This window comes from Echinops telfairi, unplaced genomic scaffold (genome assembly GCF_000313985.2).
Source record: "Echinops telfairi isolate 266 unplaced genomic scaffold, ASM31398v2 ScPeMD7_3533;HRSCAF=4204_0, whole genome shotgun sequence".
NCBI lineage: Eukaryota > Metazoa > Chordata > Mammalia > Afrosoricida > Tenrecidae > Echinops > Echinops telfairi.
The window spans coordinates 50,340,253-50,362,019 of record NW_022107431.1 but is presented as its reverse complement, the minus strand read 5'-3'; the positions used below and the strand labels follow the sequence as shown (position 1 = coordinate 50,362,019).

The window sequence follows — 21,767 nt, the reverse complement described above, 5'->3', positions numbered from 1 at the left end:
GGAAATGCCATACGTCTGAGATTAACTTCTAGTTTTAAGACATCTGTTTTGAGACAGAAAAAGGGCTGTGTTAAACCAGGTTGACTAGAGAAACAAATCCAGTGACACTCATATATGTGTAAGAAAGAGATTTATATTAAGGAGTAATTATATATCAAGAAAACATCAAAACAAAAAAAAAGAAAAGAAAACAGCTCCGTCCAACTAAAGTCCATATGTCCGATACTAGTCCATAAACCCCTGTTTAGACTGACACAGCTGCATGCAGTGATACGGAATGCAGGAAGCTCACAGCCTGGTGGGTGCAGAGTTGTGCGGATCCAGTGGTGGCGGACACATTACAGGGCTCTGGTAGCTGTCACGGTCAGCCAGCAGGAAGGTGAAGCAGAGTAGAGGGGTGGGCATGGGGTTCCCAGGGTCCTCCTTGTGAGAAGACTGGAGTGGTTCCAGTGCCCTCAGGAGGCTCCATCAGGTTGTAACCTGCTTGGCAGGTTGGATACCACCCCGTCAGTTTTACCTTCAGGTTGGCATGAAGCTATGTGACTACCACAGAGGTGAAACACTACAAGTGAAAGACCCTCGGGTTTTCTTAAGTTTCGTTAAGTCTGAGGAACTTAACTGTCTTATTAGTGTAAAACAATTTTACGAATATGAGACTGAATGGAGAAAAATAAAATTAATGAGTAGGTATAAAACTATGAGATGTTTAGATTGCAATATTATACAATAATTAAATTAAAAAGTTCATCCTTTTTCTCAACTTATTTTCTCTGTATAGTAAATGTTTTGTCCTAGAATATGTTAATCATAAGGTACTATTAATGAATTCTCTTTCAAATAAAATCTAGCCTTAGTATATGATACCCTAGTGGAATAATTCCATTGATGTAACACAAAAAAAGGTAATTGTGCTCTCTCTGAGAATTTAATCAGTGTCCAATGTTAAACCATTTTTAATTTGAATTAGTAATATAAAAATAAAATAGTGAGGGTATTGAAAATGAAATCATATATTATCCTTTATTACTTGGGGCATGTGGCTATGGTTTTGTTTTTTTTTCCAGTGGTTTATTGCTAGAAATTTCAACACAGTTCTGAAAACTGAATCTGGCTCATAATATGTTCTAGAAATTTGGATTAAAAGGATAGAAAGGTATCTGGTCTTCTTTCTCTCTGAGCATAAAACCAGGTTACTATTAAAACATCACATATTTCATCAATTATCTTGTATTTTTCTCTGGTCCTCCACTTATATAGCTAATCAAGTCATTGTTAGGGTTTTCATTTACACTCTCAAGAGAAACCTTCAATGAACCTATGTAAGTCTTATTTGGTATAATGCTTTGGAGCATTGACCATATCCAGGAGGAATTTAGAATAATAATTTCTCTTCAGGTCCTTCAATAATCATCATTTTTAAAACACTGAACTCTGGTGCATATGTACTAGCCTTTGGTGTTTTACATAGGTAAGTCTAATGGACTACAACCTATCAGACACTATTGTAAGTGACTATAGAATGTAGTCTATGCGCCCTAAAATTCTGTTTGTCTAATTTCTTTCTCAAAACTGTCTTCAACTTGTATTTTCTTGAGCCTACTATAATTAATGTTCTGTGCTTTACTCTCCCCTTTTATCCCTCTTTCTTTCACTTAGTTGATTTATGAATGTTTCCCTTTATTCCTGTGATCTTTTCTTCATAGCGGCACTCTCTGGGGGAGGCTTTGCATAAATCTATCAACAATGTAAGTGAGCTGCACTTACAGTTTGCACACAAGGGCATGTTGCACTTTTGAGTTTGCATAAACAGCATCACTGCTTTCAAGCTTTCATTTGTTTTACTAACAAAAAATAACCACTTTGCATTCAATAAAAGTACTTTGTATGTGATTAATTCAAGCTTCTAACCTTCAGCCATCCATGTGTGAATGTGCATACAGCTACCCCATTCTAGTAATAAGGATACATTTTATTATAAAGATGGGCGATACTTTACATCTCAAACATAAAATTCATTGTGTAATGTTTATTATGAAAGATAAAGTTAATATTTTCCAAAAACTATTAGCTAATTAACAGTCATAAAAATGGAATTAAATGTAAAAATATATTTCTTCCTTTGTCAAAATAATTTATTTTTGAAAAAATAGTAGCAGTATACTTTCAAAGGATCAGATACTTATAAAGGTTCACAAAATTGAGAACATTTTTACATATTGGTGATAGAATTATTCATAGATGAGAAGAATAAGAATAAATCCCTTTGCAAGAATTGGCAAGAATATTATTTATGTATGTACATTTAAGTATGCAGAAATTAAACTGCAAAGTAGTATTTCATTTAACGATTAATTTAAAGTTCTTTTACTTCGAATATGAAGAAAAAATTTTTTTCCACATCAAACCCATACCCAACCTGTTCTTTAAAATAACAAGAGAATTGAATATTGTTGATGTTTTGTGATATCCTACTTTGCAGAGGTCAGCACACTTTTTTTTTTATAAAGGTCAAAGATTAGATACTTTTTGTGTTGTGAGCCAGCCAATCTTAGTGCGTATTAATTTATATCCCCTAGTGTTTTATTAAGGCTAATTCTGACATACTCTCCACTAAGTCTTGATTGGTAATTTTTAATGTGTTTTAATGCAGTGAAATGAATATTGTATGATGCAGACTTTCTAATAATTTATGTTGACTTGTCATCAAATTGTATAAGTATTCTGGTACAACATAATTCCATATTTATCATTCAAGAATGCAATTGTAATTTTACTCATTTTATTTTTCCTCTAGTTTTCTTTCTTTTACAAAAATATACCACCTCACATACAACCCCTACCCTAAAAAGCATACAATCATCCTTAAGAAAAAAAATGTTTAAGCGCACACACTTGCATGCTACTTGCCTTCAAATATACTGTCAGAGCACAGTGATAAATCCTTTACCAGAATCTTGATAAATTCTAGGAGCTTCATCCCATTAGCTTTTAACTCATTTTTTCCCATGAATTTTTAAGCCCGTCATTGATAAAAGTCACAGTAGAGAAAGCAATAGGTAATATTCTTTGAGGAAAATAACCACATATTTTGATTTAGTCTGGTCCTCTGAGATGAACTGAGGATAAATAAAAGGCCAGGACTTGCCTTGAAGATAACTATATATTTTGAAATGAAGATAAGTTCTTTTGGTTTATGAATCCAACAGTCTGACCTGGCAAAGGACAATGGTTCTCACTGTGACTGCATTACAATCATCAAGGATACTTAAAAAAAGAAAAAAACCCAGATGCAGTTCGTCCTAATCAACTTCTGCAGGTGCCCCTTCATAGTTCTCTGGGTAAGTTTCTATTAGCAAAGAAGAGTTCCAGCCACGGAAATTCTGGGTAGTCATTAAAAAAAGATGGGATCCATCTAAATACTATAGTTATATGTACTCTATAAATACCACTTTTGAAGGGAAAGACCTATAAAGCATGAACTATTTAGCTTTCTTATTGGAAGAAACATTAAATATCTTTAAATACCTGGGTATATTTCTCTTAGAGGAAGCTTCATAGAGTTGGGTGTGTGAGAATCCAGTCCAGCACACAGTTTCATCTCTGAAATGGTGTTCATTCCTCTGTGTGAAACATTCGGATTTTCTGTCCTAATCAGGGGGCCAAGGTTGCTCATTTGACCTACTCTAGACATTAAGTCCTGGTCTCTGACGTATTTCTTGAGGCTCCCAGTCCATTTGGGGGTATATGACATAGCCTGTGTTTTGTCAGGCCATGAAAGATTTACTTCTATACATTTATGTAAACATATCCAGCCACTTACACCTAACTTAATCTTAAAAATCTAAAGAAAATAAAACTAGCAATTATATCGAGAGAGATTATAAAGTGCTAACACTGGTTACCTTAAGGTTTAGGATTTGGCAAGACAGGAGAATGAAGACCATCCTTTTTATTTTATATTCTCCTATAAATATTTTAAACTTGTGACAAAGTTCATGACTTCGTTCATTAGGAATACAATTAAATTAGGCTGCCTAGGCCCAATTCCAGAACTCAAGAGATGATTCTAATATACAGCCAGATTTGAGACTGCAGATTACATTTATTTTCATGGCAGCCTTTGTATGAGTACCCAGTGTTCTTTTATTTCTATAACAAAATGGATAGTTATCTTGGAGGAGGAAGAATATATCCATGCTGGTTGTATCAAGGGCGGAAGGGTATAAATTGGATATGCATAGTTACTGTGACATGGCCTGTGTTGACCTCCTGTCCTATCCAGTAGCTCAGATTTGAGGTTCACGCTACTGTGTTGAGGAATTTCTTCTGTAAGCCCCAGTGTGGAGATGTTTCAGTCATACCAACCTTGTGAAGCTGCTAGGTAGAATTTTGTTCTTCAAAAAATGTTTCCATGTGTGTTTAATTTTAGCTTTTTCTTTTTGAAAAATTAATAACATGTTTAAAAAAAAAGATGCAGAGTATTTTCAGTGGTATAGATCCAATGGTAGCAGCTACTACCAGTACCATTTGACCTTTAAGTTGTTTGCAAAATAATCTTATATATACCCATAGAATGTATTATATAATACATACCTAAATTGATAGGACAATGATTTTTAAATGTTTTTAAATGACAGTTAAGCTTTTTATGAAATAGGATTTTTTTTGTTTACTGAAAATGAGCAAAATAAAAAGCCTTAAACAAATGTTTTATTATAACAAGTGTATATGAAACTAATACCATGTACTACATAGTCCGAATAGACGAATCATTTTCTCACTCACTCATTTTACACACACCTCCATAGATCTCCATAATCTTACTGACTCCAAGTTGTCTAAACCATTTAATGCAAAGTCAATCTTCTTTCTCTTCTGTTTTGGATGGATGACATTTTGTATCAGTATATATTTCCACAGAGCACACTAAACTCAGCTGCGTAAATGACAGTACAACATAGTTCATTTTGCATCATTTTGCTTATTTTTTTCTGTCTTTTATAGTGTCATGTAATCTTCATGCTGAATAAAGGCTGATAATTTAATGCAATTCTACTAATTTATTTATAAAAAGAGCAAAATAACTAATTTTGATGCTATATTGCATGATAAATGCTTTCTGCATATAGTTCATGTAACTGTCTTGAGCATGAATCCACAGAATTTAGATAGCTTGCTATTATTTTATTGTGCTTTCAAGGTTAAAATACATATATAAAATATCTAAAATAAATACATTTGAACACTAAATTGCATGATGATGTCTTCTGAATAGAGTTCATGTTTACTTTCTTGAGTATAGATTGTGTATTCTAAGTTGAGAAATATTACTTTGGAGTTCTTTCAAGGTAATGTATATTATGATGTGAAACATTTAAATGTGTTCTACTTACGCTAGAGAAGTCTGAAAGTAATGTAACTATCACATTACAGTGCTACTCCATGCAATTATTGTAAGTATTTTTATGTCTTCATAACTCATCCTTAAATAATTTAAAGTATAAAACAAGTAGTCAAGTTGGCACATGGGAGACCTTATGATGTGGTGACTTTTGAATGAAGTACGTATTTTAGATTATATATTCACTACTACAATCTGATTAACTTCTTTCCCCTCCCCCACCCCAAACTGATTAGCTTCTTACTAATTTAAGTGCACACTCAAAGTCAGGATCCAGGGCCACTGCTATTCTGTATGATGATTGTATGAAAATCAGAAAGATGTCTTTTCTTTTTTGGGTGGACACAGAGGTGTCATAACAAAATACCATGACGTAAGTGGCTTTACAGAACAGAAATGCATGACCTTACAATTCTGACGCTTAAAAGTCACAATTCAGGATATCAGCAGAATTGTACTGTCAGCGCAAGAGAGAAGGCCCTCCCTGTCTCTTTCAGCTTGCTGTTAGGTGCTGTTGTTAAGTTGGTTCCGACTCAAAGATGCACTTTGACCAGTAGAAACAAAATTCTGCCCAATCCTGGGCCACTCTCATCACCATTGCTTTGACTGAGCCTTTCCTGCAGCCATGAAAGTGATGACCGCAAGTTGTCCAAACCATTTCGTGCAAAGTCCATTTCCTTTCTTGTTTTGGATTGAAGACATTGCATATTAGTGCAATTTCCATAGAGCATATATTTACATAGAGTATTCTAAATGAGCAATGAGTTTGCTCATTTCTGCCTTTTCCAGTGCCATGTAATCTCCATGCTGAATAAAAGCTGATACTTTCATCAATTATCTCATTGAAGGTCTTTTTCTTTTTCACTGACCCCTCTACCAGCCATGATTTCCTCCAGGAATTGGTCTTTTCGGAAACACACCCAAACTATATGAGAGGAAGTCGTCCCACCCTTATTTCTAGAGAGCATTCTGGCTGGACTTCTTCCAAGATCATTCACCACCACCATAATTCACATGTATCGATTCTGTTCTGGTGTTCCTTATTCTAGGCCTACTTTTCGCAGGCATATAACCATGGCTTGTGTCTTGGAAGTGACAGCTGTACTTTTTACAGCACATTTGCCCAATGCAATATGTCATTTGATTTCCTAACTGATGCTTCTATGAGTATTGATGATGGATCTAAAGAAAATCCTTGATAACTCCAATCATTTCTCTATTTATCATGATGTACCTCATTGATCCAGTTATGAGGATTATTGTTTTATAATAATTTAGTACAATTTATACTAAAGGCAGAGTCTTATCTTCATCAGTAAGTACTTCTCAATCTTCTTTACTCTAAGAAGGCAAGACTGTATTATCTGTAGATTTCAGATAATAGTGAGTGGCTGCCCAATCCTGATTCCCTATTGGTCATATAGTTCAGCTTCTCTGTTTTGTTGCTCAGCACACAGTGTGATGAAAGGACACAACCCTGCTGCACACCTTTCTTGATTTTAAATTATTCAGTATTCCCATGTCCTGTTTGATTGACTGCCTCTTGGTTTACATACAAGTTCATGGTAACTAAGTCATTTTTTGGCCTTTCTTGGCTTGTAGATATGTTCTTACATGGTGCCTTCCTTCCCTGTGTGTCATATTCTCTCCATTCTGATATCCTCTTTAATAAAACATCACTTAAAGGGATCAGTATTAAGACACACAACTCCAATATGACTTTATTTCATTTAAATAAGACAAAAGAAAAGCCATACTTCCAAATAAAGGCCCAGTTATGTGTCTAGGGATTCAGACATGAGCCTATCTTTTTGAAGGATGCAAGTCTACCCATAACAATCAGGGCAGATATTTTAGGGACCAACCAAAACCCAAACCAAACCCATTGTGATTCATTTTACAGTGACTTCATAGGATTCACTGTCCCAGTGAATATGCTGAATTTCAGTGTGACTTGGGCAGGTGCCAAGTAACAGCTTTGATAAAAGCAGTCATAATTCTTCATGTAACATACTATTGCTCATATATGTTTTATGTGACAGACTTCCCATATATGTTTTATCAAATTGTCACCAGAAACAAAGTCATTTCCACGATGGAAACCTGGTGTCAGCCAAGGTTGAACCAGCAGGCTAGGAAGTAAAACTGTTGTTCATGAACACACATTTATTAATAGTTTTATTGGTATATAATTCACATTTACAATTCAGTACTTCAGTCACGTTAGGAATCATATAATCATCATTCCATTCAGTTTTAGAACATTTTCTTCTTACTCGTACTCATTCTTATTAGCTCCCCATATCTCCCAAACCTCCCCTGCCAAACCCCCAAGAAACCATTAATCCAGTTACTCTCTCCATAGCTACTCTCTCCTGGGCTTCATATACGGAAAAACAGTTTTTAGAAAACAAAAACACAACAATGAAAAAGTAAAACAGAAAAACTTCAAATGAAAAAAATGCAAAAAAATATTAAAAACTAGAACAAATTTAAAGTGGGTCAAAAGGAAGGACAAATGATAAGGTATGACATTTTAACCCAGTTAAATCTCCATAACCCACTCAAATGCACCCTCTGATAGCAAGACTATTCGCATCCCTAGTCTATGGTCAGAGAGGATTCACAGGAGGATTAATCCATGTGTATTTCCCCTTTTTTCCGCTAACGGAAACAACTCTAAAATAGGTAAAAAGGGGGATCAAATGATAAGATTCCACATTTTAACATAACTGACATCTTCCATAATCCACTTTACAATGCTCTCTGCCTGATAACAAGGCCATTCACATCCCTCAACTGTGGTCAGAGGAGAGTCAACAAAGGCTTAATTCATGTATGAACCCTGCAAATGGATTTTGGGTTTCCACTGCCATCTACAGCCTTCTGCAAACCAGGAGTTCACATTTTAAGCTCTGGTACCATTCCTTCATTCTGTTTGGATTGTAGGAGGCATAAAAAAGAAAAGAAAAAGGCTCTGTCGGGTGTAGCTATCTTGTTACGCATTTTTCCCGTGAGGCGAGCATCAAGCAACCCCCTCTGAGTTAGTGTACCCAGTGGTGTCACCTGGGAAGGTTCCCTCTGGCCAATGTGAATGTTTTTGGAAAAGAGTTTCAGTCAAACCTTGTTTTTTGTGATGGCCAATTTAAGACAACAGTGTGTGGCTGTGAAATTTTGTTTCCTGCTTGGGCAAAACGCTGCAGAAACTTTTATTTTTGAGCACAGCTTACAAGGACAGCGCTATCGGAAAAACTCAAGTATATGTGTGGCTTTCTCATTTCAATAAAGATGAAATGTGGATTGATGACAAACCTCATTCCAGACGTCTGTCAACTTCCCAAATGGATGAAAACGTTGACTCATAGTGCATTTGGAGTTCATTCCACCAGGTCAGACTGTTAATCAGACTTCCTATTTAGAGGTTCTGAAAAGATTGCATAACAGTGTGCAACAAAAAAGGCCTGATTTATGACAGACAGGGCGCTGGTTTTGCTAACCAACAGTGCACGTGCTCATGCAGCTATCTCAGTGCACCAGTTTTTGGCAAAAAGGACATGCCTCTTTTGCCCTATGCATTTCACTCACCTGACCTCACTCTGTGCTACTTCTTTTTGTTTTCGTGAATGAAGAGGGACATAAAAGGACAGCGATTTGATGATGTAGAAGAGGTGAAGAAAAAAGAAGGGATGTGCTGTCAGCCATCCAAACAGATGAATTTGAAAAAAATGTTGCCTAGAATGGAATCGCAGATTTGATAAATGTAGTAAGTGTAAAGGAGAATATTTTGAAGGTGATAAGATTGTTTTGTAAAAACAATAATTAAATACATAGCTTTGGGGGGGAATTCCATTTGGTGGGGGTACCCCCCTCATATTATTTATAATCCTTTAATTACACGGGCTGGTGTATTTCTTCCATGTAGAGTTGATGCCTCGCTTAGATGTCTACTTACTTGAAAACAAGACTTTTAAGACCCCAGACACTACTCCCAGATAGCCAGGACCATCTCATTTCTTGGCCATGCTTCGCTGTAGCACCCATATCTTCAGGGATGTCTTATGAGGAGCAGCATCAACCAAGGCCATGTCATGAGATTTAATTTTCCTTAGATTGGGGCTAGAAGTAAGCATAAGCATGCATTTTTGTTTCCTGTTAGCCTTTTATGATTTTCCCTCCATTAGAACTGCCCTTACTATTCGTTTCAATCTGACCTTTCTTGCATATGATAAGAAGTTATATAGTACAAATTACCTTGAACTTCTACTCCACACTTTTATAGACTTTCCTACGGTTGGTAATATTTTCATGAAATTTCTTTTGCAGGGTTTATTTTGGTCTGTGAATATGATTCTCCCATTTAGAGATTTAGAGAAGTGAACTTTCTGGATTTAAATCATTGTAGTGCTACCCACACTCAAAACATCTGCACGGGAAACCAGTGTTTTCTGCAGAAAGTAATAAGTAGAATTCATATCATTTTCAACAAGCAGAGTCGCTTCTTTGGGAATGCCTTATGATGTCAGTTGTATGATCCCTTATCAGTGCGTGATGGTTTCCGCGAAGGAGTGTGCCATGAAGCCTTCCAGACATCTAGTCGTCCACCCTGAGCTCCATTCCTGACTGCGTCTGTGACTCTTTCCCACGGTTGCTTGTAAAGGCCACTTTCTTCTGGCTTTTCTTGTCTCCTGGTGAACAGATCTTTCCTCCTTCCTGGTTTTTCACCTCTGGTAATTCCAAGCCTTTCTCTCTCTTTACCTGGTTAGTACCTTTTCCTGTGAGTCGTGGGAGGCAGCCTATAAATCTTTTCTAACTTACAAGCACTCACTCTCACGTGTCCTCTATTGGCATTCTTGGCCACACACACAAAAAGATGTTGATTGGCATATAGCTACATAGAGTAAGCTGCTGCATAGGATGCATTTCTGAGCTTTCATCGAGTTGCCCAATGTTCCGGAGCTTCAGACTTCTGTTTGAATGTGGTTGGGGTATGCAAGTTTTAAGTTATAGTATTCTTTATATGGAAATAGAAACTGGTCACGTGAAATTATTTCATCGGAAATATACATAAGCATATATATATATACACATGCTTTATGCCCGTGTTTCTTTTAAGAATCCAGAAATTGTACCGACCTGTTAAGAATGTTGTCTGTCTTCAAAAAGAATAGCAATTCAATTTTCCACCGTAAAGTATCTAACATTATTATAAATTAGAAGTTTGTCATGTTTGTGATATTTAAAGAAGTTTACAGGTTTGTAATTCCTTTTGAATTGATTAAAAAATGAAAATATTTTCAAATTATGAACTGACAGATCTTTTCTATATTAATTTTTAATTATCAAATAATCTTAACTAACATTTATTGACCATTTACTCTGTACCAGGCATTATTCTACGATAACTATGGAGGAACACACCTGGTTGTCACCACAAGGCAGAGAACTGTTACCACTAGTAAGGACAGAGTCTGAATTTTAACTCCAAGCCCCCAATCTTAATGGCTCCTGTCTAGTACCTGACAAATAAGCAGTTTACTTCTCAGACCATCTCCTTGATGCGACTAGAACCTAGCGAATAATATTAATTGTCTCCAGTTTGTATTTTGTGTTACAGATTTTTTGTAGCCATGCAACATAGGAGTTCAGTGTAGTTGTACATGTGGGCTCTTCACTAGTCTACCAACTTAGCCCACCAAAAGAGCCTTTTTAAAGCAATAATGGAAAGTAAAATGAAAAGTCTTTGATCGTAAAGTTAGATTATTGCTGTAAACATTTTAAGTGAAAGTTTACTTAAGGCAGTGATTTCACCATAGTTAATATCTTTGAAATGCCTTTTCCCCTTAGATTGACAATTTGTGACAATGCCTTGTGTTGATTCTTCCTTGTGCACCATTCTGTGACCTAGATTTCCTTGCTGAAACAGAATCTGGAGATGCAGCTTTGCCAGTCACAGACTTCTTTGCAGCAACTGCAAGCCCAGTTTACACAAGAACGACAGCGGCTTACCCAGGAGCTTGAAGATTTAGAGGAGCAACATCAACAAAGACACAAGTCCTTAAAAGAGGCGCATGTCCTTGCATTTCAAACTATGGAGGAAGAAAAAGAGAAGGAGCAAAGAGTAAGTTTCTTGTTGAGTGATCAAATGTATCCCAACACCCCAACAATTAATTAGCCTTCACAGTTATGACTCTTGTTCAAATAAATTATATATGGATTTATTTAATAATTTTTTCAGTTGTAGCCTCTGGTAGGGATGGTAGTGATGAACTGTATATCCTAATTAACACTAGCTGTCTAATTAGACTAAGACCAATGTTTGTTTAAATGCTAATGTCAAGTTCATGACAAAACTAATAACCAATAAGGCTGTGATGATTAAACTTAGTTAAACCTTTTTGTGTTGTTCTACTGATCTAAATCAGGCTGATTAATACTATCTAATCTTTCATCAATTCAAAAATGTTTTTTTCTCTTCGAAAAGTGATCTACATAAAAGCAATATATGCGAAGAGCACCTTTGGGACTATATACATAAATACATCATTGTTGTTGCTATGTGCCATTGTTGATTCCAATTCATGGTGACCCTATGTACAGCAAAATGAAATGTCACTCGGTCCTGCTCTATCCTCACAAAGTTGTTATGTCGCAGCCACCGCGTCAAACCACCTTATCCAAGGTCTTCCTCTTGTTTGTTGCTCTTCTTCTCCTTTACCAGGCATGATGCCCTTTTCCAGGGACTGGTCTCTCCTGATAACATGTCCAAAGTATGTGAGAAATCTCTCCATCCTTTTAAGAAACATTCTGGTTGTACGTCCGAGAGAGATCTGTTTGTTCTCTGGGACATTTATAGTACAGTACTTTCAATATTCCGTACTAGCACCAAAATTCAAATGCCTCCATGCATTGATTCTGCTTCGGTCGTCCTTTTTGGTGTTCACCTTCCACATGCGTACAAGGCCACTGAGAATGCCCTGGTCTGGGTCCGGTGCTCTTTGCTCCTCAGAGTGACGTCCTTGCTCATCAGTATTTTAAAGAGGTCTTGTCCAGCTGATTTACCCAATGTGCTCTTTCATCTCTTGACTGCTGCTTCCAGCTTCCATGGGCACTGATTGTGGATCTGAACAAGATGAAATCTGTAAAACTTCAAGCTTTTCTCTGTTTATCACAATGTTACCTGTTGAACCAGTTGTGAGGATTGGGGTTTTATCTACAATGAGTGAAGACTACACTCCTTGATCTTCATCAGCAAGTGTTTCAAGTCCTCCTCACTTTCAGCAGGCAATGTTATTAATAAGCCTTCTTCCAATCTTTTAGATATTAATTTTAAATTCTCAAATTAGCTAACTTTTATTGAACATTTACTCTGTCAGATATTAGCCACTGCAAGGACAGTGAATTATTGAATGTGGCTCTTCTAGCCAGTGTCTCTAACTACCACCTAATAACCTTTCCCTGTGTGAGTGTGGTAAGAAGGTTTGGGAAGATACTGGAAGATTCACTTGAGAATAATTGTTTACAGGATTCCCTGGAATTCCATCCTCTGTGTATAAAATGAGTCCTTTGTGAAGCAGGAGGAGAGATCTCATTACCAACAAGAGCCAGGAGTGGAGCATGTCCCCTGGGCCTAAGGACCCTACACAGTGAACCTCCTGGATCCAGATGGCAGCTACAGTGTCAGAGGGGCAGCATGAGAACCAGGAGGCAGAGCCTGGACCAGAATGTTGGATTGCCCAACCCACAGAGCTGATAAAGGCTGAGTGCTTTTGTGCAGGAGGCTGGCTTGTGGAGTAGGGTGCCTCTGGGCACTTACGTAATTCAGGGAGCTAGGTTTGCTGTCCCAAGGAGCTTGGGCTGAATGCCTAAGGGGTGAGGCTTCCATCAGAGTGGTATTTTCCTTTGGGCATTTATTCGCAGACCTGGAAGAGCTTTGTTAACTTGTCCTGATAAACAGCTCAGCCCCTGAGTGTTTCTCACTGGTATCACAATTTGTGCACTTCCTTAATGAACTCTTTAACCACTCATTTTGTCTGTGAGTTCTGCGTAGCCCTTGAAATGGATATTAGGATCTAGAGATCAAGTAGAAAATATTAATTCAGACATTACACCAGTTGTGAGGATTTTGGTTTTCTTTACATTGAATTGTAATCCACACTGAAGGCTACAATCCTTGATTTTCATCAGCAGGTGCTTCAAGTCCTCCTCACTTTCAACAGTAAGGTTGTTAATAAGATTTCTTCCAATCCTGATGCCATGTTATTCATACGTACAGTCCATCTTCTGAGATTATCTGCTCAGCATATGGATGGAATAAGTATGATGAAAAGATATACAACCCTGATTCACATCTTGATTTTAAATCAAGCAATATCCCCTTCTTCTGTTAAAATGACTGCCTCTTGATCCATGTACAGGTTCCACACCAGCACAACGAAGCATTCTGGAATTCCTGTTCTTCTCACTGTTAACCATAATTAATTATGATCCTCACAGTCTAATGCCTTCTCACAATCAATAAAACACAAACATCTTTCTGGTATTCCCTGCTTTGAGCCAAGATTCATCTGATGTCTTGAAATATACCTCTTTTTCCACACCTCTTTCTGAATCTGACTCAAATTTCTGGCATCTCCCTGCCAATATACATACATACATTAAAAAAATAGATTTATATTTTAGAATATATTTTTCTTTGTCAATTTGTTCGTTCTACTTATGAAATTAAATTGGAAACATTTTAATGGTGCAGTTCCCTTATACACAGTCCCAAAGGCTATGGAAATAGGGTCAATAACAGCAACTCAGATGGAAAACAGTTAAATATATTGGGTTGATCATTTTATATGCCCAAATAGCTCCATGCTTAGTTCAGAGTTAAAACTGTCAGTTTTCCAGGATTTTAGTGTGATTCATTTTGTTCATTTCACAGCGCTCTAATTTTTTAAAATTTCTCCTAAAAATGTTATAATTACAGTAAAAATCTAATGGCAAAACAGCTTTTCCCATCTACACCTACTCCTTACTTGTTTACTGGCTTACTATCTGATGTTTCACAGATACCACAATTGTGAAAATCTGTCCAAGGCTTTTCACGTGAACAACATACATCTGGCAGTATAGAATGTCAAAGTACAAGGCACGAGTAGTGGTTGGCTGTAGTGGTTAGGGTTATCTGTCCACTTGCGGGGCCAGGATTCTCAGTGGTTTGGCAGATGTGTAATGATGTAATTTACCAGTTGTGTAATGATGTCATCTTTCATTTGGTGATCTGACTCCATTTCGCACAATGCCAATTTAATGATATTATCATTGGAACCTAACCGTGTCATGATAAGTGAGGAGTGGGTGTAGAGCCATTACCAATTCAGATTGCTTCTTAGTTCTTTAACTTAGGTGTAAACACTATTTTAAAAAAGGGTATTTTTATAATTGAGTATGTATGGATTGTGATAAAAGTTGTATGAGCCCCCAATAAAATGATTGATTAAAAAAACTCAAAAAAAACCCCATGAACTAAATACTAATTATTTACCCTTCTTAAAGAAAACTAAACCTTCTACAGTAATGATTAAAGAAATGCAACTCAAACTACAGTATATCTTTCTCAGAAATCTTTCATGCTATACACTTTATGTTTGTGAATACCTTGTTGGCAAAACCCAACTTTTTAATACCCTGAACTCTATTTTCTCTTCTATAATTGTGGAGCCACTCTTCAATGTAGCACTGGCTCCTGCTTTATGGCTAGCCTTTAAATTAATCACACTTTTGGAATTTAGTTTCCTTGTCCAATTACCTATTCAAGAGCCTTTGCTTCCGTTCACGTGTCCAGGAGCAAAGAACAACTGGTAAAATAGATACAAAATATCTTATATGGCTGGAGTTAGAAAGGTTTTCATTTTTTCCCAGTCTGAAAGAAATCTTTTCTTCTTAATGTATTCTTCTTTCCTCTGTCTAATTCTGTGTACACAAAGGAATTATTAGTTTATACTCCTTAGCAGCTTTAGAAAATAACTTTTATTTGAAAATGCTATAGGTAAAAGGTCTGTGTTTCCAGTTAAAACAAAAGGCATCGAATTAATTTGGTTTGATTCTATTTTCTTTTCTGATAATGATTATGTTATATCTACTTGTCTTAAAAATGCCTTGTATTTCTCTAATCATGAGTTTTAGTTAGTGTTTTCTATTTTGCATTTTCCTTCCTATATTCTAGCATAATAATTTGGATTTATTTTTCCTGTTCTAGGCTCTTGAAGACCATTTACAACAAAGACATTCTGCAGAGCTTCAGTCATTGAAAGACGCACACAGAGAGTCGATGGAGGGCTTCCGGATAGAGATGGAACAGGAACTGCAGACTCTGCGGTTTGAGTTAGAAGACGAAGGAAAGGCGATGCTTGGTATTGTGGAAGAATTGTAATCTGGCTGTAGTTAGCTGTCCATTCTTCCATTCAAATTCACAAAGGTTAATGTGGAGTCCTGAAACACCAAAGTGAATATGTATGTGTGTCGCATCTTCTATATAAAGTTACCGTATGAAGAGGTGGATTTGGTGAAGTGGAATGAGTAGAACGCAGACAATCAAACTGTCTGCTCAGCGTCCACGGTGCTGTGCACGCAACATCTGTGACGCCTCTGGAAGCAGATAGCTGCCAAGCAATTATCACAGATTTGTGGATAACCGTGCTGCCACTCCAGGTGCTCCTAGTCAGATGCAGGTCGCCTCTGCAGAGCGTTGGCCAGAGGGGCACACACGTCCACAGCTGTGTGAGGAGAAGTGAATCAAGTGTCAGCGCAGCTGTTTCAGTCCGTCCATTTAACCCTCTTTATGAGCCAAACTTGACTCAATGGCAGTGAGTTGAGTTTTGGTTGATGAAAGGACTTTCCTGCCATGTAAAAATATAATTTATTTGAGATAGTTATCGATTTATGGGTAGTAGTAAGAAATTATGTGGAATTCCCCAAGAATAACATTGTTCAAGTCTATATAGTACAGTATCACCTCAGGTTATTGACATTCATCCAGTCAAGAGTTTTCTACGCTTTTTGTTGTGCATTAGGTGAAGGTGTACAGAGCAATCACATTGTATATGCAGCTCTGCATACACATTCTATTTCCCCTGCTCCTCAATGTACCCTGCTCTTTGTGTGTCGCACTCGCTCCCTGTGTTTCCCATTTCCGTTATTCTTCCTTTTCTAATCCTCTGACCTTTGTCCTTGGGGGAATGCCCCGCTTTTAAATCATAAATGCCTGATTCTTCTAACACGACGGTGAATACACTTTCAAAGTCAAAGGGTGTTTAAGGGTCAGTCTTGGGATCTCATTAAGCACTCTCCGGCCCAGTACGCCAAGTCTCTTTTATGATTTAGAGTTCTGTTCCACACTTTTCTCCCACTCAATCCAAAACCCTCTAATGTGATCCTTTTCAGAAAAATTGGTAGGGGTTCTTGAGCAATATCTAGTAATTTTGGTCTGAGGCTGATAAAGACTGATATTAGCCTGATCCTTTAGTCGAGGTGTAGGCATTGACCCAATGGCAGTGAGTGTGTTTGGTTTTTGTTCTCTACCACTGGACTAAGCGTTTCCATATGTCTTTTAATTTTCAACATGCTTCTTTGCTCTAGATAGGGAAAGGCCAATAGTTTCACCCTAAATGGTGGCTCATCAAAGTACAATGTAGACCAGTGGGTCATGACCCCTTTGGAGGTTGAACAACCCTTTCACAGGGGTTGCCTAAGACCATTGGAAATATGAGTGAGGCACCGATCCTCTATCCGTCTCCAGGGGGGTCCGCCCACATGCAGATATGCCCACATTCAGGGTCACCACAGTGTGAGGAACTGTATTAAAGAGCTGCGGCATTAGGAAGGTGAGAACCACTGGTGCAGACTCTTGTCTTTATGAACTACTGAATGCCAGCAGCGCATTCCTTCAAGGCGTTTGGTTGTATCTAAGAAGTTTTCTTAACTTTGCCCCTTGAAGTATGCTCCATGACACTCATATATGAGGGGGTATTCCCCCCCCAAAAAAACAGAATTTCTTCCCCCAAAGCTGTGTATTTAACTTTTGTACAAAACAACCTTATTACCTTCAAAGTACTCTCCACTACACTTAATACATTTGTCAACTCTGCAATTCCATTCTTGGAAACATTTTTCAAACTCGTCTGTTTGGATGGCTGACAATACCTCCCTCATTTTTTCTTCACCTCTTCCAAATCGTCAAATTGCTGTCCTTTCATGTCCCTCTTCATTCACAGAAACAAAAAGAAGGCACACAGAGCAAGGCCATGTAAGTATAGTTTGCATGGGGCAAGAGAGGCATGCTGTTTTGCAAAAAAACTGGTGCACTGAGATGGCTGTGTGAGCAGGTGCATTGTTGTGGTGGCAAAATCAGTCCCATCTGCCACAATTCAGGGCTTTTTTTCTTGCACAGTTATGCATTCTTTTCAGGACCTCTAATTAGAAAGCCTGATTAACAGTCTGGCTTGGTGGAACAAACTCCAAATGCACTATGAGTCAACATTTTTGTCCATTTGAGAGATGACAGATGTCCAGAACGAGGTTTGTCATCAATCAACATTTCACCATGTTTGAAAGGAGAAAACCACTTGTGCACTTGAGTTTTTCCCATAGTGCTGTCCTTGTAACTTGTGTTCAATATCACAACAGTTTCTGTGGCATTTTTCTCAAGCAGGGAACAAAATTTCACAGCTGCATGCTGTTCTCTTAAATCAGCCATCACAAAAAACGAGGCTTGAACGAAACTGCTTTTATGAAAAAATTCACTGGAACCAGAGAGAACCTTCCCAGGCAACGTCACTGGGTGCACTAACTCTGAGCAAGTTGCTGGGTGCTCACCTAAGCAGGAAAAACCCGTACTGTGAAAGCTGGGCTCCAGCCAGCACAATTCTGGTTTTATTGGATCCCCCTCGTAGTGGGGGGGGGTATACAAAACAGAACATTTTCATCACCCTCATGTTACCATTTTATGGCAACCTTCATTCCCCTCTCCTCCCCCTTTTCACTGTTTGCGACCACGAATCTATTCTCCATTTCTATAATTATACCAAATTCTAAAATTTTAAAGAATTGTATATAAATGATGGAATTATGCAGTATATAACCTTATAGGACTTTTTACATTCATCATAATTTTATACAGTTTCATCTAAGTTGTAAAAATCAATAGTTCGTTTTTGTTGCTAAGTAGTGTTCTATGTGGTCAGTGTTCCACAGTTAATTCTGCCTTAAATTCTGAAGCTCTCCTCTAGTTTGTGTTTAGTGTTTTAACACTGTATAGTTTTGTATCTTACATTTAAAGTTAATTTTTGAGTCGGTTTTTTTTTTAGGTGGGAGGCTTAGGTCCATGTTTAATATTTGTTTGTTTGCTTTGTTTATGGATAGCCATTTGCTCCAGCAACACTTGAAAAAACTTTTTGTTCTTTGCCTTTAGCCCATTGTCAAAATAAGTTGTGCATATTTGCATGGATCTGCTTCTGACTTTACTCCTCTGTTCCATTGATCTGTGTCTGTCTCTCCACCACTAACACATAGACTGTAGCCATATAATAAATTTGGAGATCAAGTAGAATGACCCCCTTTTTTGTTTCATATTACTCTCAAATTTACTGCCATTCCGACTCATAGCAACAAATTGCTCTAACTAGGCTAATTACTTTGCCTTTCCAAATAAACTTTAGAATAATTTCTCCTGTATTTGGAGAAATAGAGAAATGCATGAAACTTCTGTATCAATTGGGGATAATGATACATTTAGTCTGCTGAGTAAGACAGAATCTTCCAGTCCGTGAAAATGGTCTATCCCTCCATTTATTTGATCTTTGATTTCTTTCATCAATATTATCAGCATTTAATCCTGTATATGTCTTATTAAATTTATATCTAAAAATTTCTCCTTTGGGCGGGTAGGATGAGTATCAATGATATCTTTAATTTCAGTATTTATCCTTTGCTAATTTATAGAAATACAATTTATTTTTTTATGTTTATTTTTTCTGCGACCATTCTGGTCATTTATTAATTCTGATCGAGTATGGCCCTTATTTCCTTTTCTTGTCTTCTTGTCAGCACTATTTTAAATAAGAGTAAGGGAGGGAACACTCCTGTCGGGCACTTGATCTTAATTGGAAAGCATTGTGCCTTTCATCATTATGTATAAGGTTAGCTATAGGATTTGTTAACTTCCTTGTCAGGTTGAGGAAGCTCCCCTCTATTCATACTTTTCTAGTTTTTATTGTTGAATTTTGTCAAATGCTTTTTTGGTATTGATTGATATGGTCATATATTTTCTTTTTCTTTTTTGACTGCTGGCATAGGGGGTTACATTGATTAATCTTTGAATGCTTCTGAACCAACTTTGCATCTCACCTGACTGCATGCATAATTCTTAATACTCATTGCTGAGTTCTCTTGACTAATACCTTGTGAAGGGTATTCACATCTAATCATTGCTGATATTGATCTTTGGTGTTTGCTGATGTGGTATTCTGTGTAATTTTGGTATCAGGGTTACATGTGCTTATCAAATGAGTTGAAATATTCTCTCCTCCTGTTTTCTGCAAAAGACTCTGGTAGAATTTTCTCATAAAACCATCTGGCTTGGAGATTTGTTTTTAGTTTTAAATTATTAATTCTGTTTCTTTAGTAGTTAGGAGGATATTCAAATTTATCTATTTCATATTGGATGAATTCTAGTTTGTGATGTCAGATATATAATGAGCTTTCTTAGTGTTTTTTTAAATCATTTGATTAGGGGCTCGTACAACTATCACAATCCATACATACATCAATTGTGTAAAGCACATTTGTACATTCATTGCCCTTATCATTCTCAAAACATTTGCTTTCCACGTAAGCCCCCGGCATCAGGTCCTCATTTTTTCCCCTCCCTCCCCACTCCCCCAGTTTTTTTTTACTGTCCATTTAATGTGTGCAATATCTGTAGCGATAGACCTGATTTCATTTTCAATATTGATATTTTGTGTCATCCTCTTCTTTTTTTCCTTTTTGTCAGAGATTTGTCAATTTTATTGGTGTTTTCAAAGAGCTAGCTCTGTGTTTCTTTGGTTTTTCTCTATAGTATTTCTTTAAAATATTATTAATTCCTATTCCTTATTATTTCCTTTCTCTGTTTACTCTAGATTTAGTTTGTTCTTTTTCAAAATCCTTAAAATGGGAACTTAGATAATTGATTTGAGACTTTCTTTTCTACAAAAAAATTATTTAGTGTTATAAATTTCTCTTTCAGCATTGCCTTATTGGGTTCCATAAATTATGATATGTTACAGTTTCATTTTCATTCTTTAATGTATTTTATAAATTTCCCCATGGATCATTCAGAAGATTGTGACTTTACTTTGCAAATATTTGGAAATTGTTTTACTGTTATTCTGTTAATGATTGCTAGTTTGATTCCATTGTGGCTGATGTATGCATTCTATGATTTCAATTATTTAAAATTTGTAGAGGCTTATTTTAGGGTTCAACTTGTTATCTATTTGGTACATGGGCACTTGAAAAGTGTGTGTGTTCTGCTTTTGTTCATTAGAGTGGTCTTTAATTATTAATTAGATCCTATTGATTGATGCTATTGAGTTCCTTTGTATCCTTGAGGATTTTCCTTGTAGATGTTCTATCAGTTATTGAGAGAGGAATGTTAAACCCCTTAACTATGATTCTTGCAGCCTAACCTTTGTATGTTTTTGCAGCTCTGTTGTTTATTGCTTGGTGAATATCTATATATAAGATTGCTGTGTATTTTTGAGAGATTGATCTTTCCATGTTGTTCTGTATCTCTGGTAATGTTCTCTGTTCTGAACTCTGCATGGGTATAGTTATTGTTGTTTGCTGCTGTTGAGTTTGCTGACTCAAGGCGACCACGTGTAAAACGGAATGAAATGTCGCTCCATTCCCTGCCATCCCCGTGATTGCTGGTCGGCTCAAGTCCATTGTGGCAACCACTGTGTGTTTTGAGTGTCCTCCAATCTAGCAGGCTCATTTTCTGAAGCTGTACAGAGCAGCATTCTTTGTGATCCATAGGGTTTTCCTTGCCCAGTTTTCAGAAGTAAATGACCAGTTCTTTCCTCCTAGTCTTAGTCTGTAAACCCTGCTAAAGCCTACCCATCCCAAGTGATTGGTTTGTGTTTGAAATACTGATGGCCTGGATTCCAACATTAGAGTCACAAGTAAGCCACCATAGTACAACAAGCTGACAGATTTATGGTAGACAATAATTTCTTTTTAAACATTTTATTAGGGGCTCATACAACTATTATCGCAATCCATACACACATCAATTGTGTAAAGTACATTTGTACATCATTCTCAAAACCTTTTCTCTCTA

General features: G+C 36.9%; 1 protein-coding gene across 1 annotated transcript in view; it reads left to right on the top strand.

Annotated features, from left to right (window-relative positions):
- The window catches only part of FAM184A (family with sequence similarity 184 member A), a 109,409-nt gene that overhangs the window by 67,908 nt on the left and 19,734 nt on the right, over window positions 1–21,767 (top strand). Inside the window, exons 10-11 of the mRNA XM_045294300.1 lie at window positions 11,307–11,519; window positions 15,648–15,801. Of these exons, the coding sequence (XP_045150235.1) occupies window positions 11,307–11,519; window positions 15,648–15,801 (367 nt within the window). The remainder of the gene's footprint in view (window positions 1–11,306; window positions 11,520–15,647; window positions 15,802–21,767) is intronic.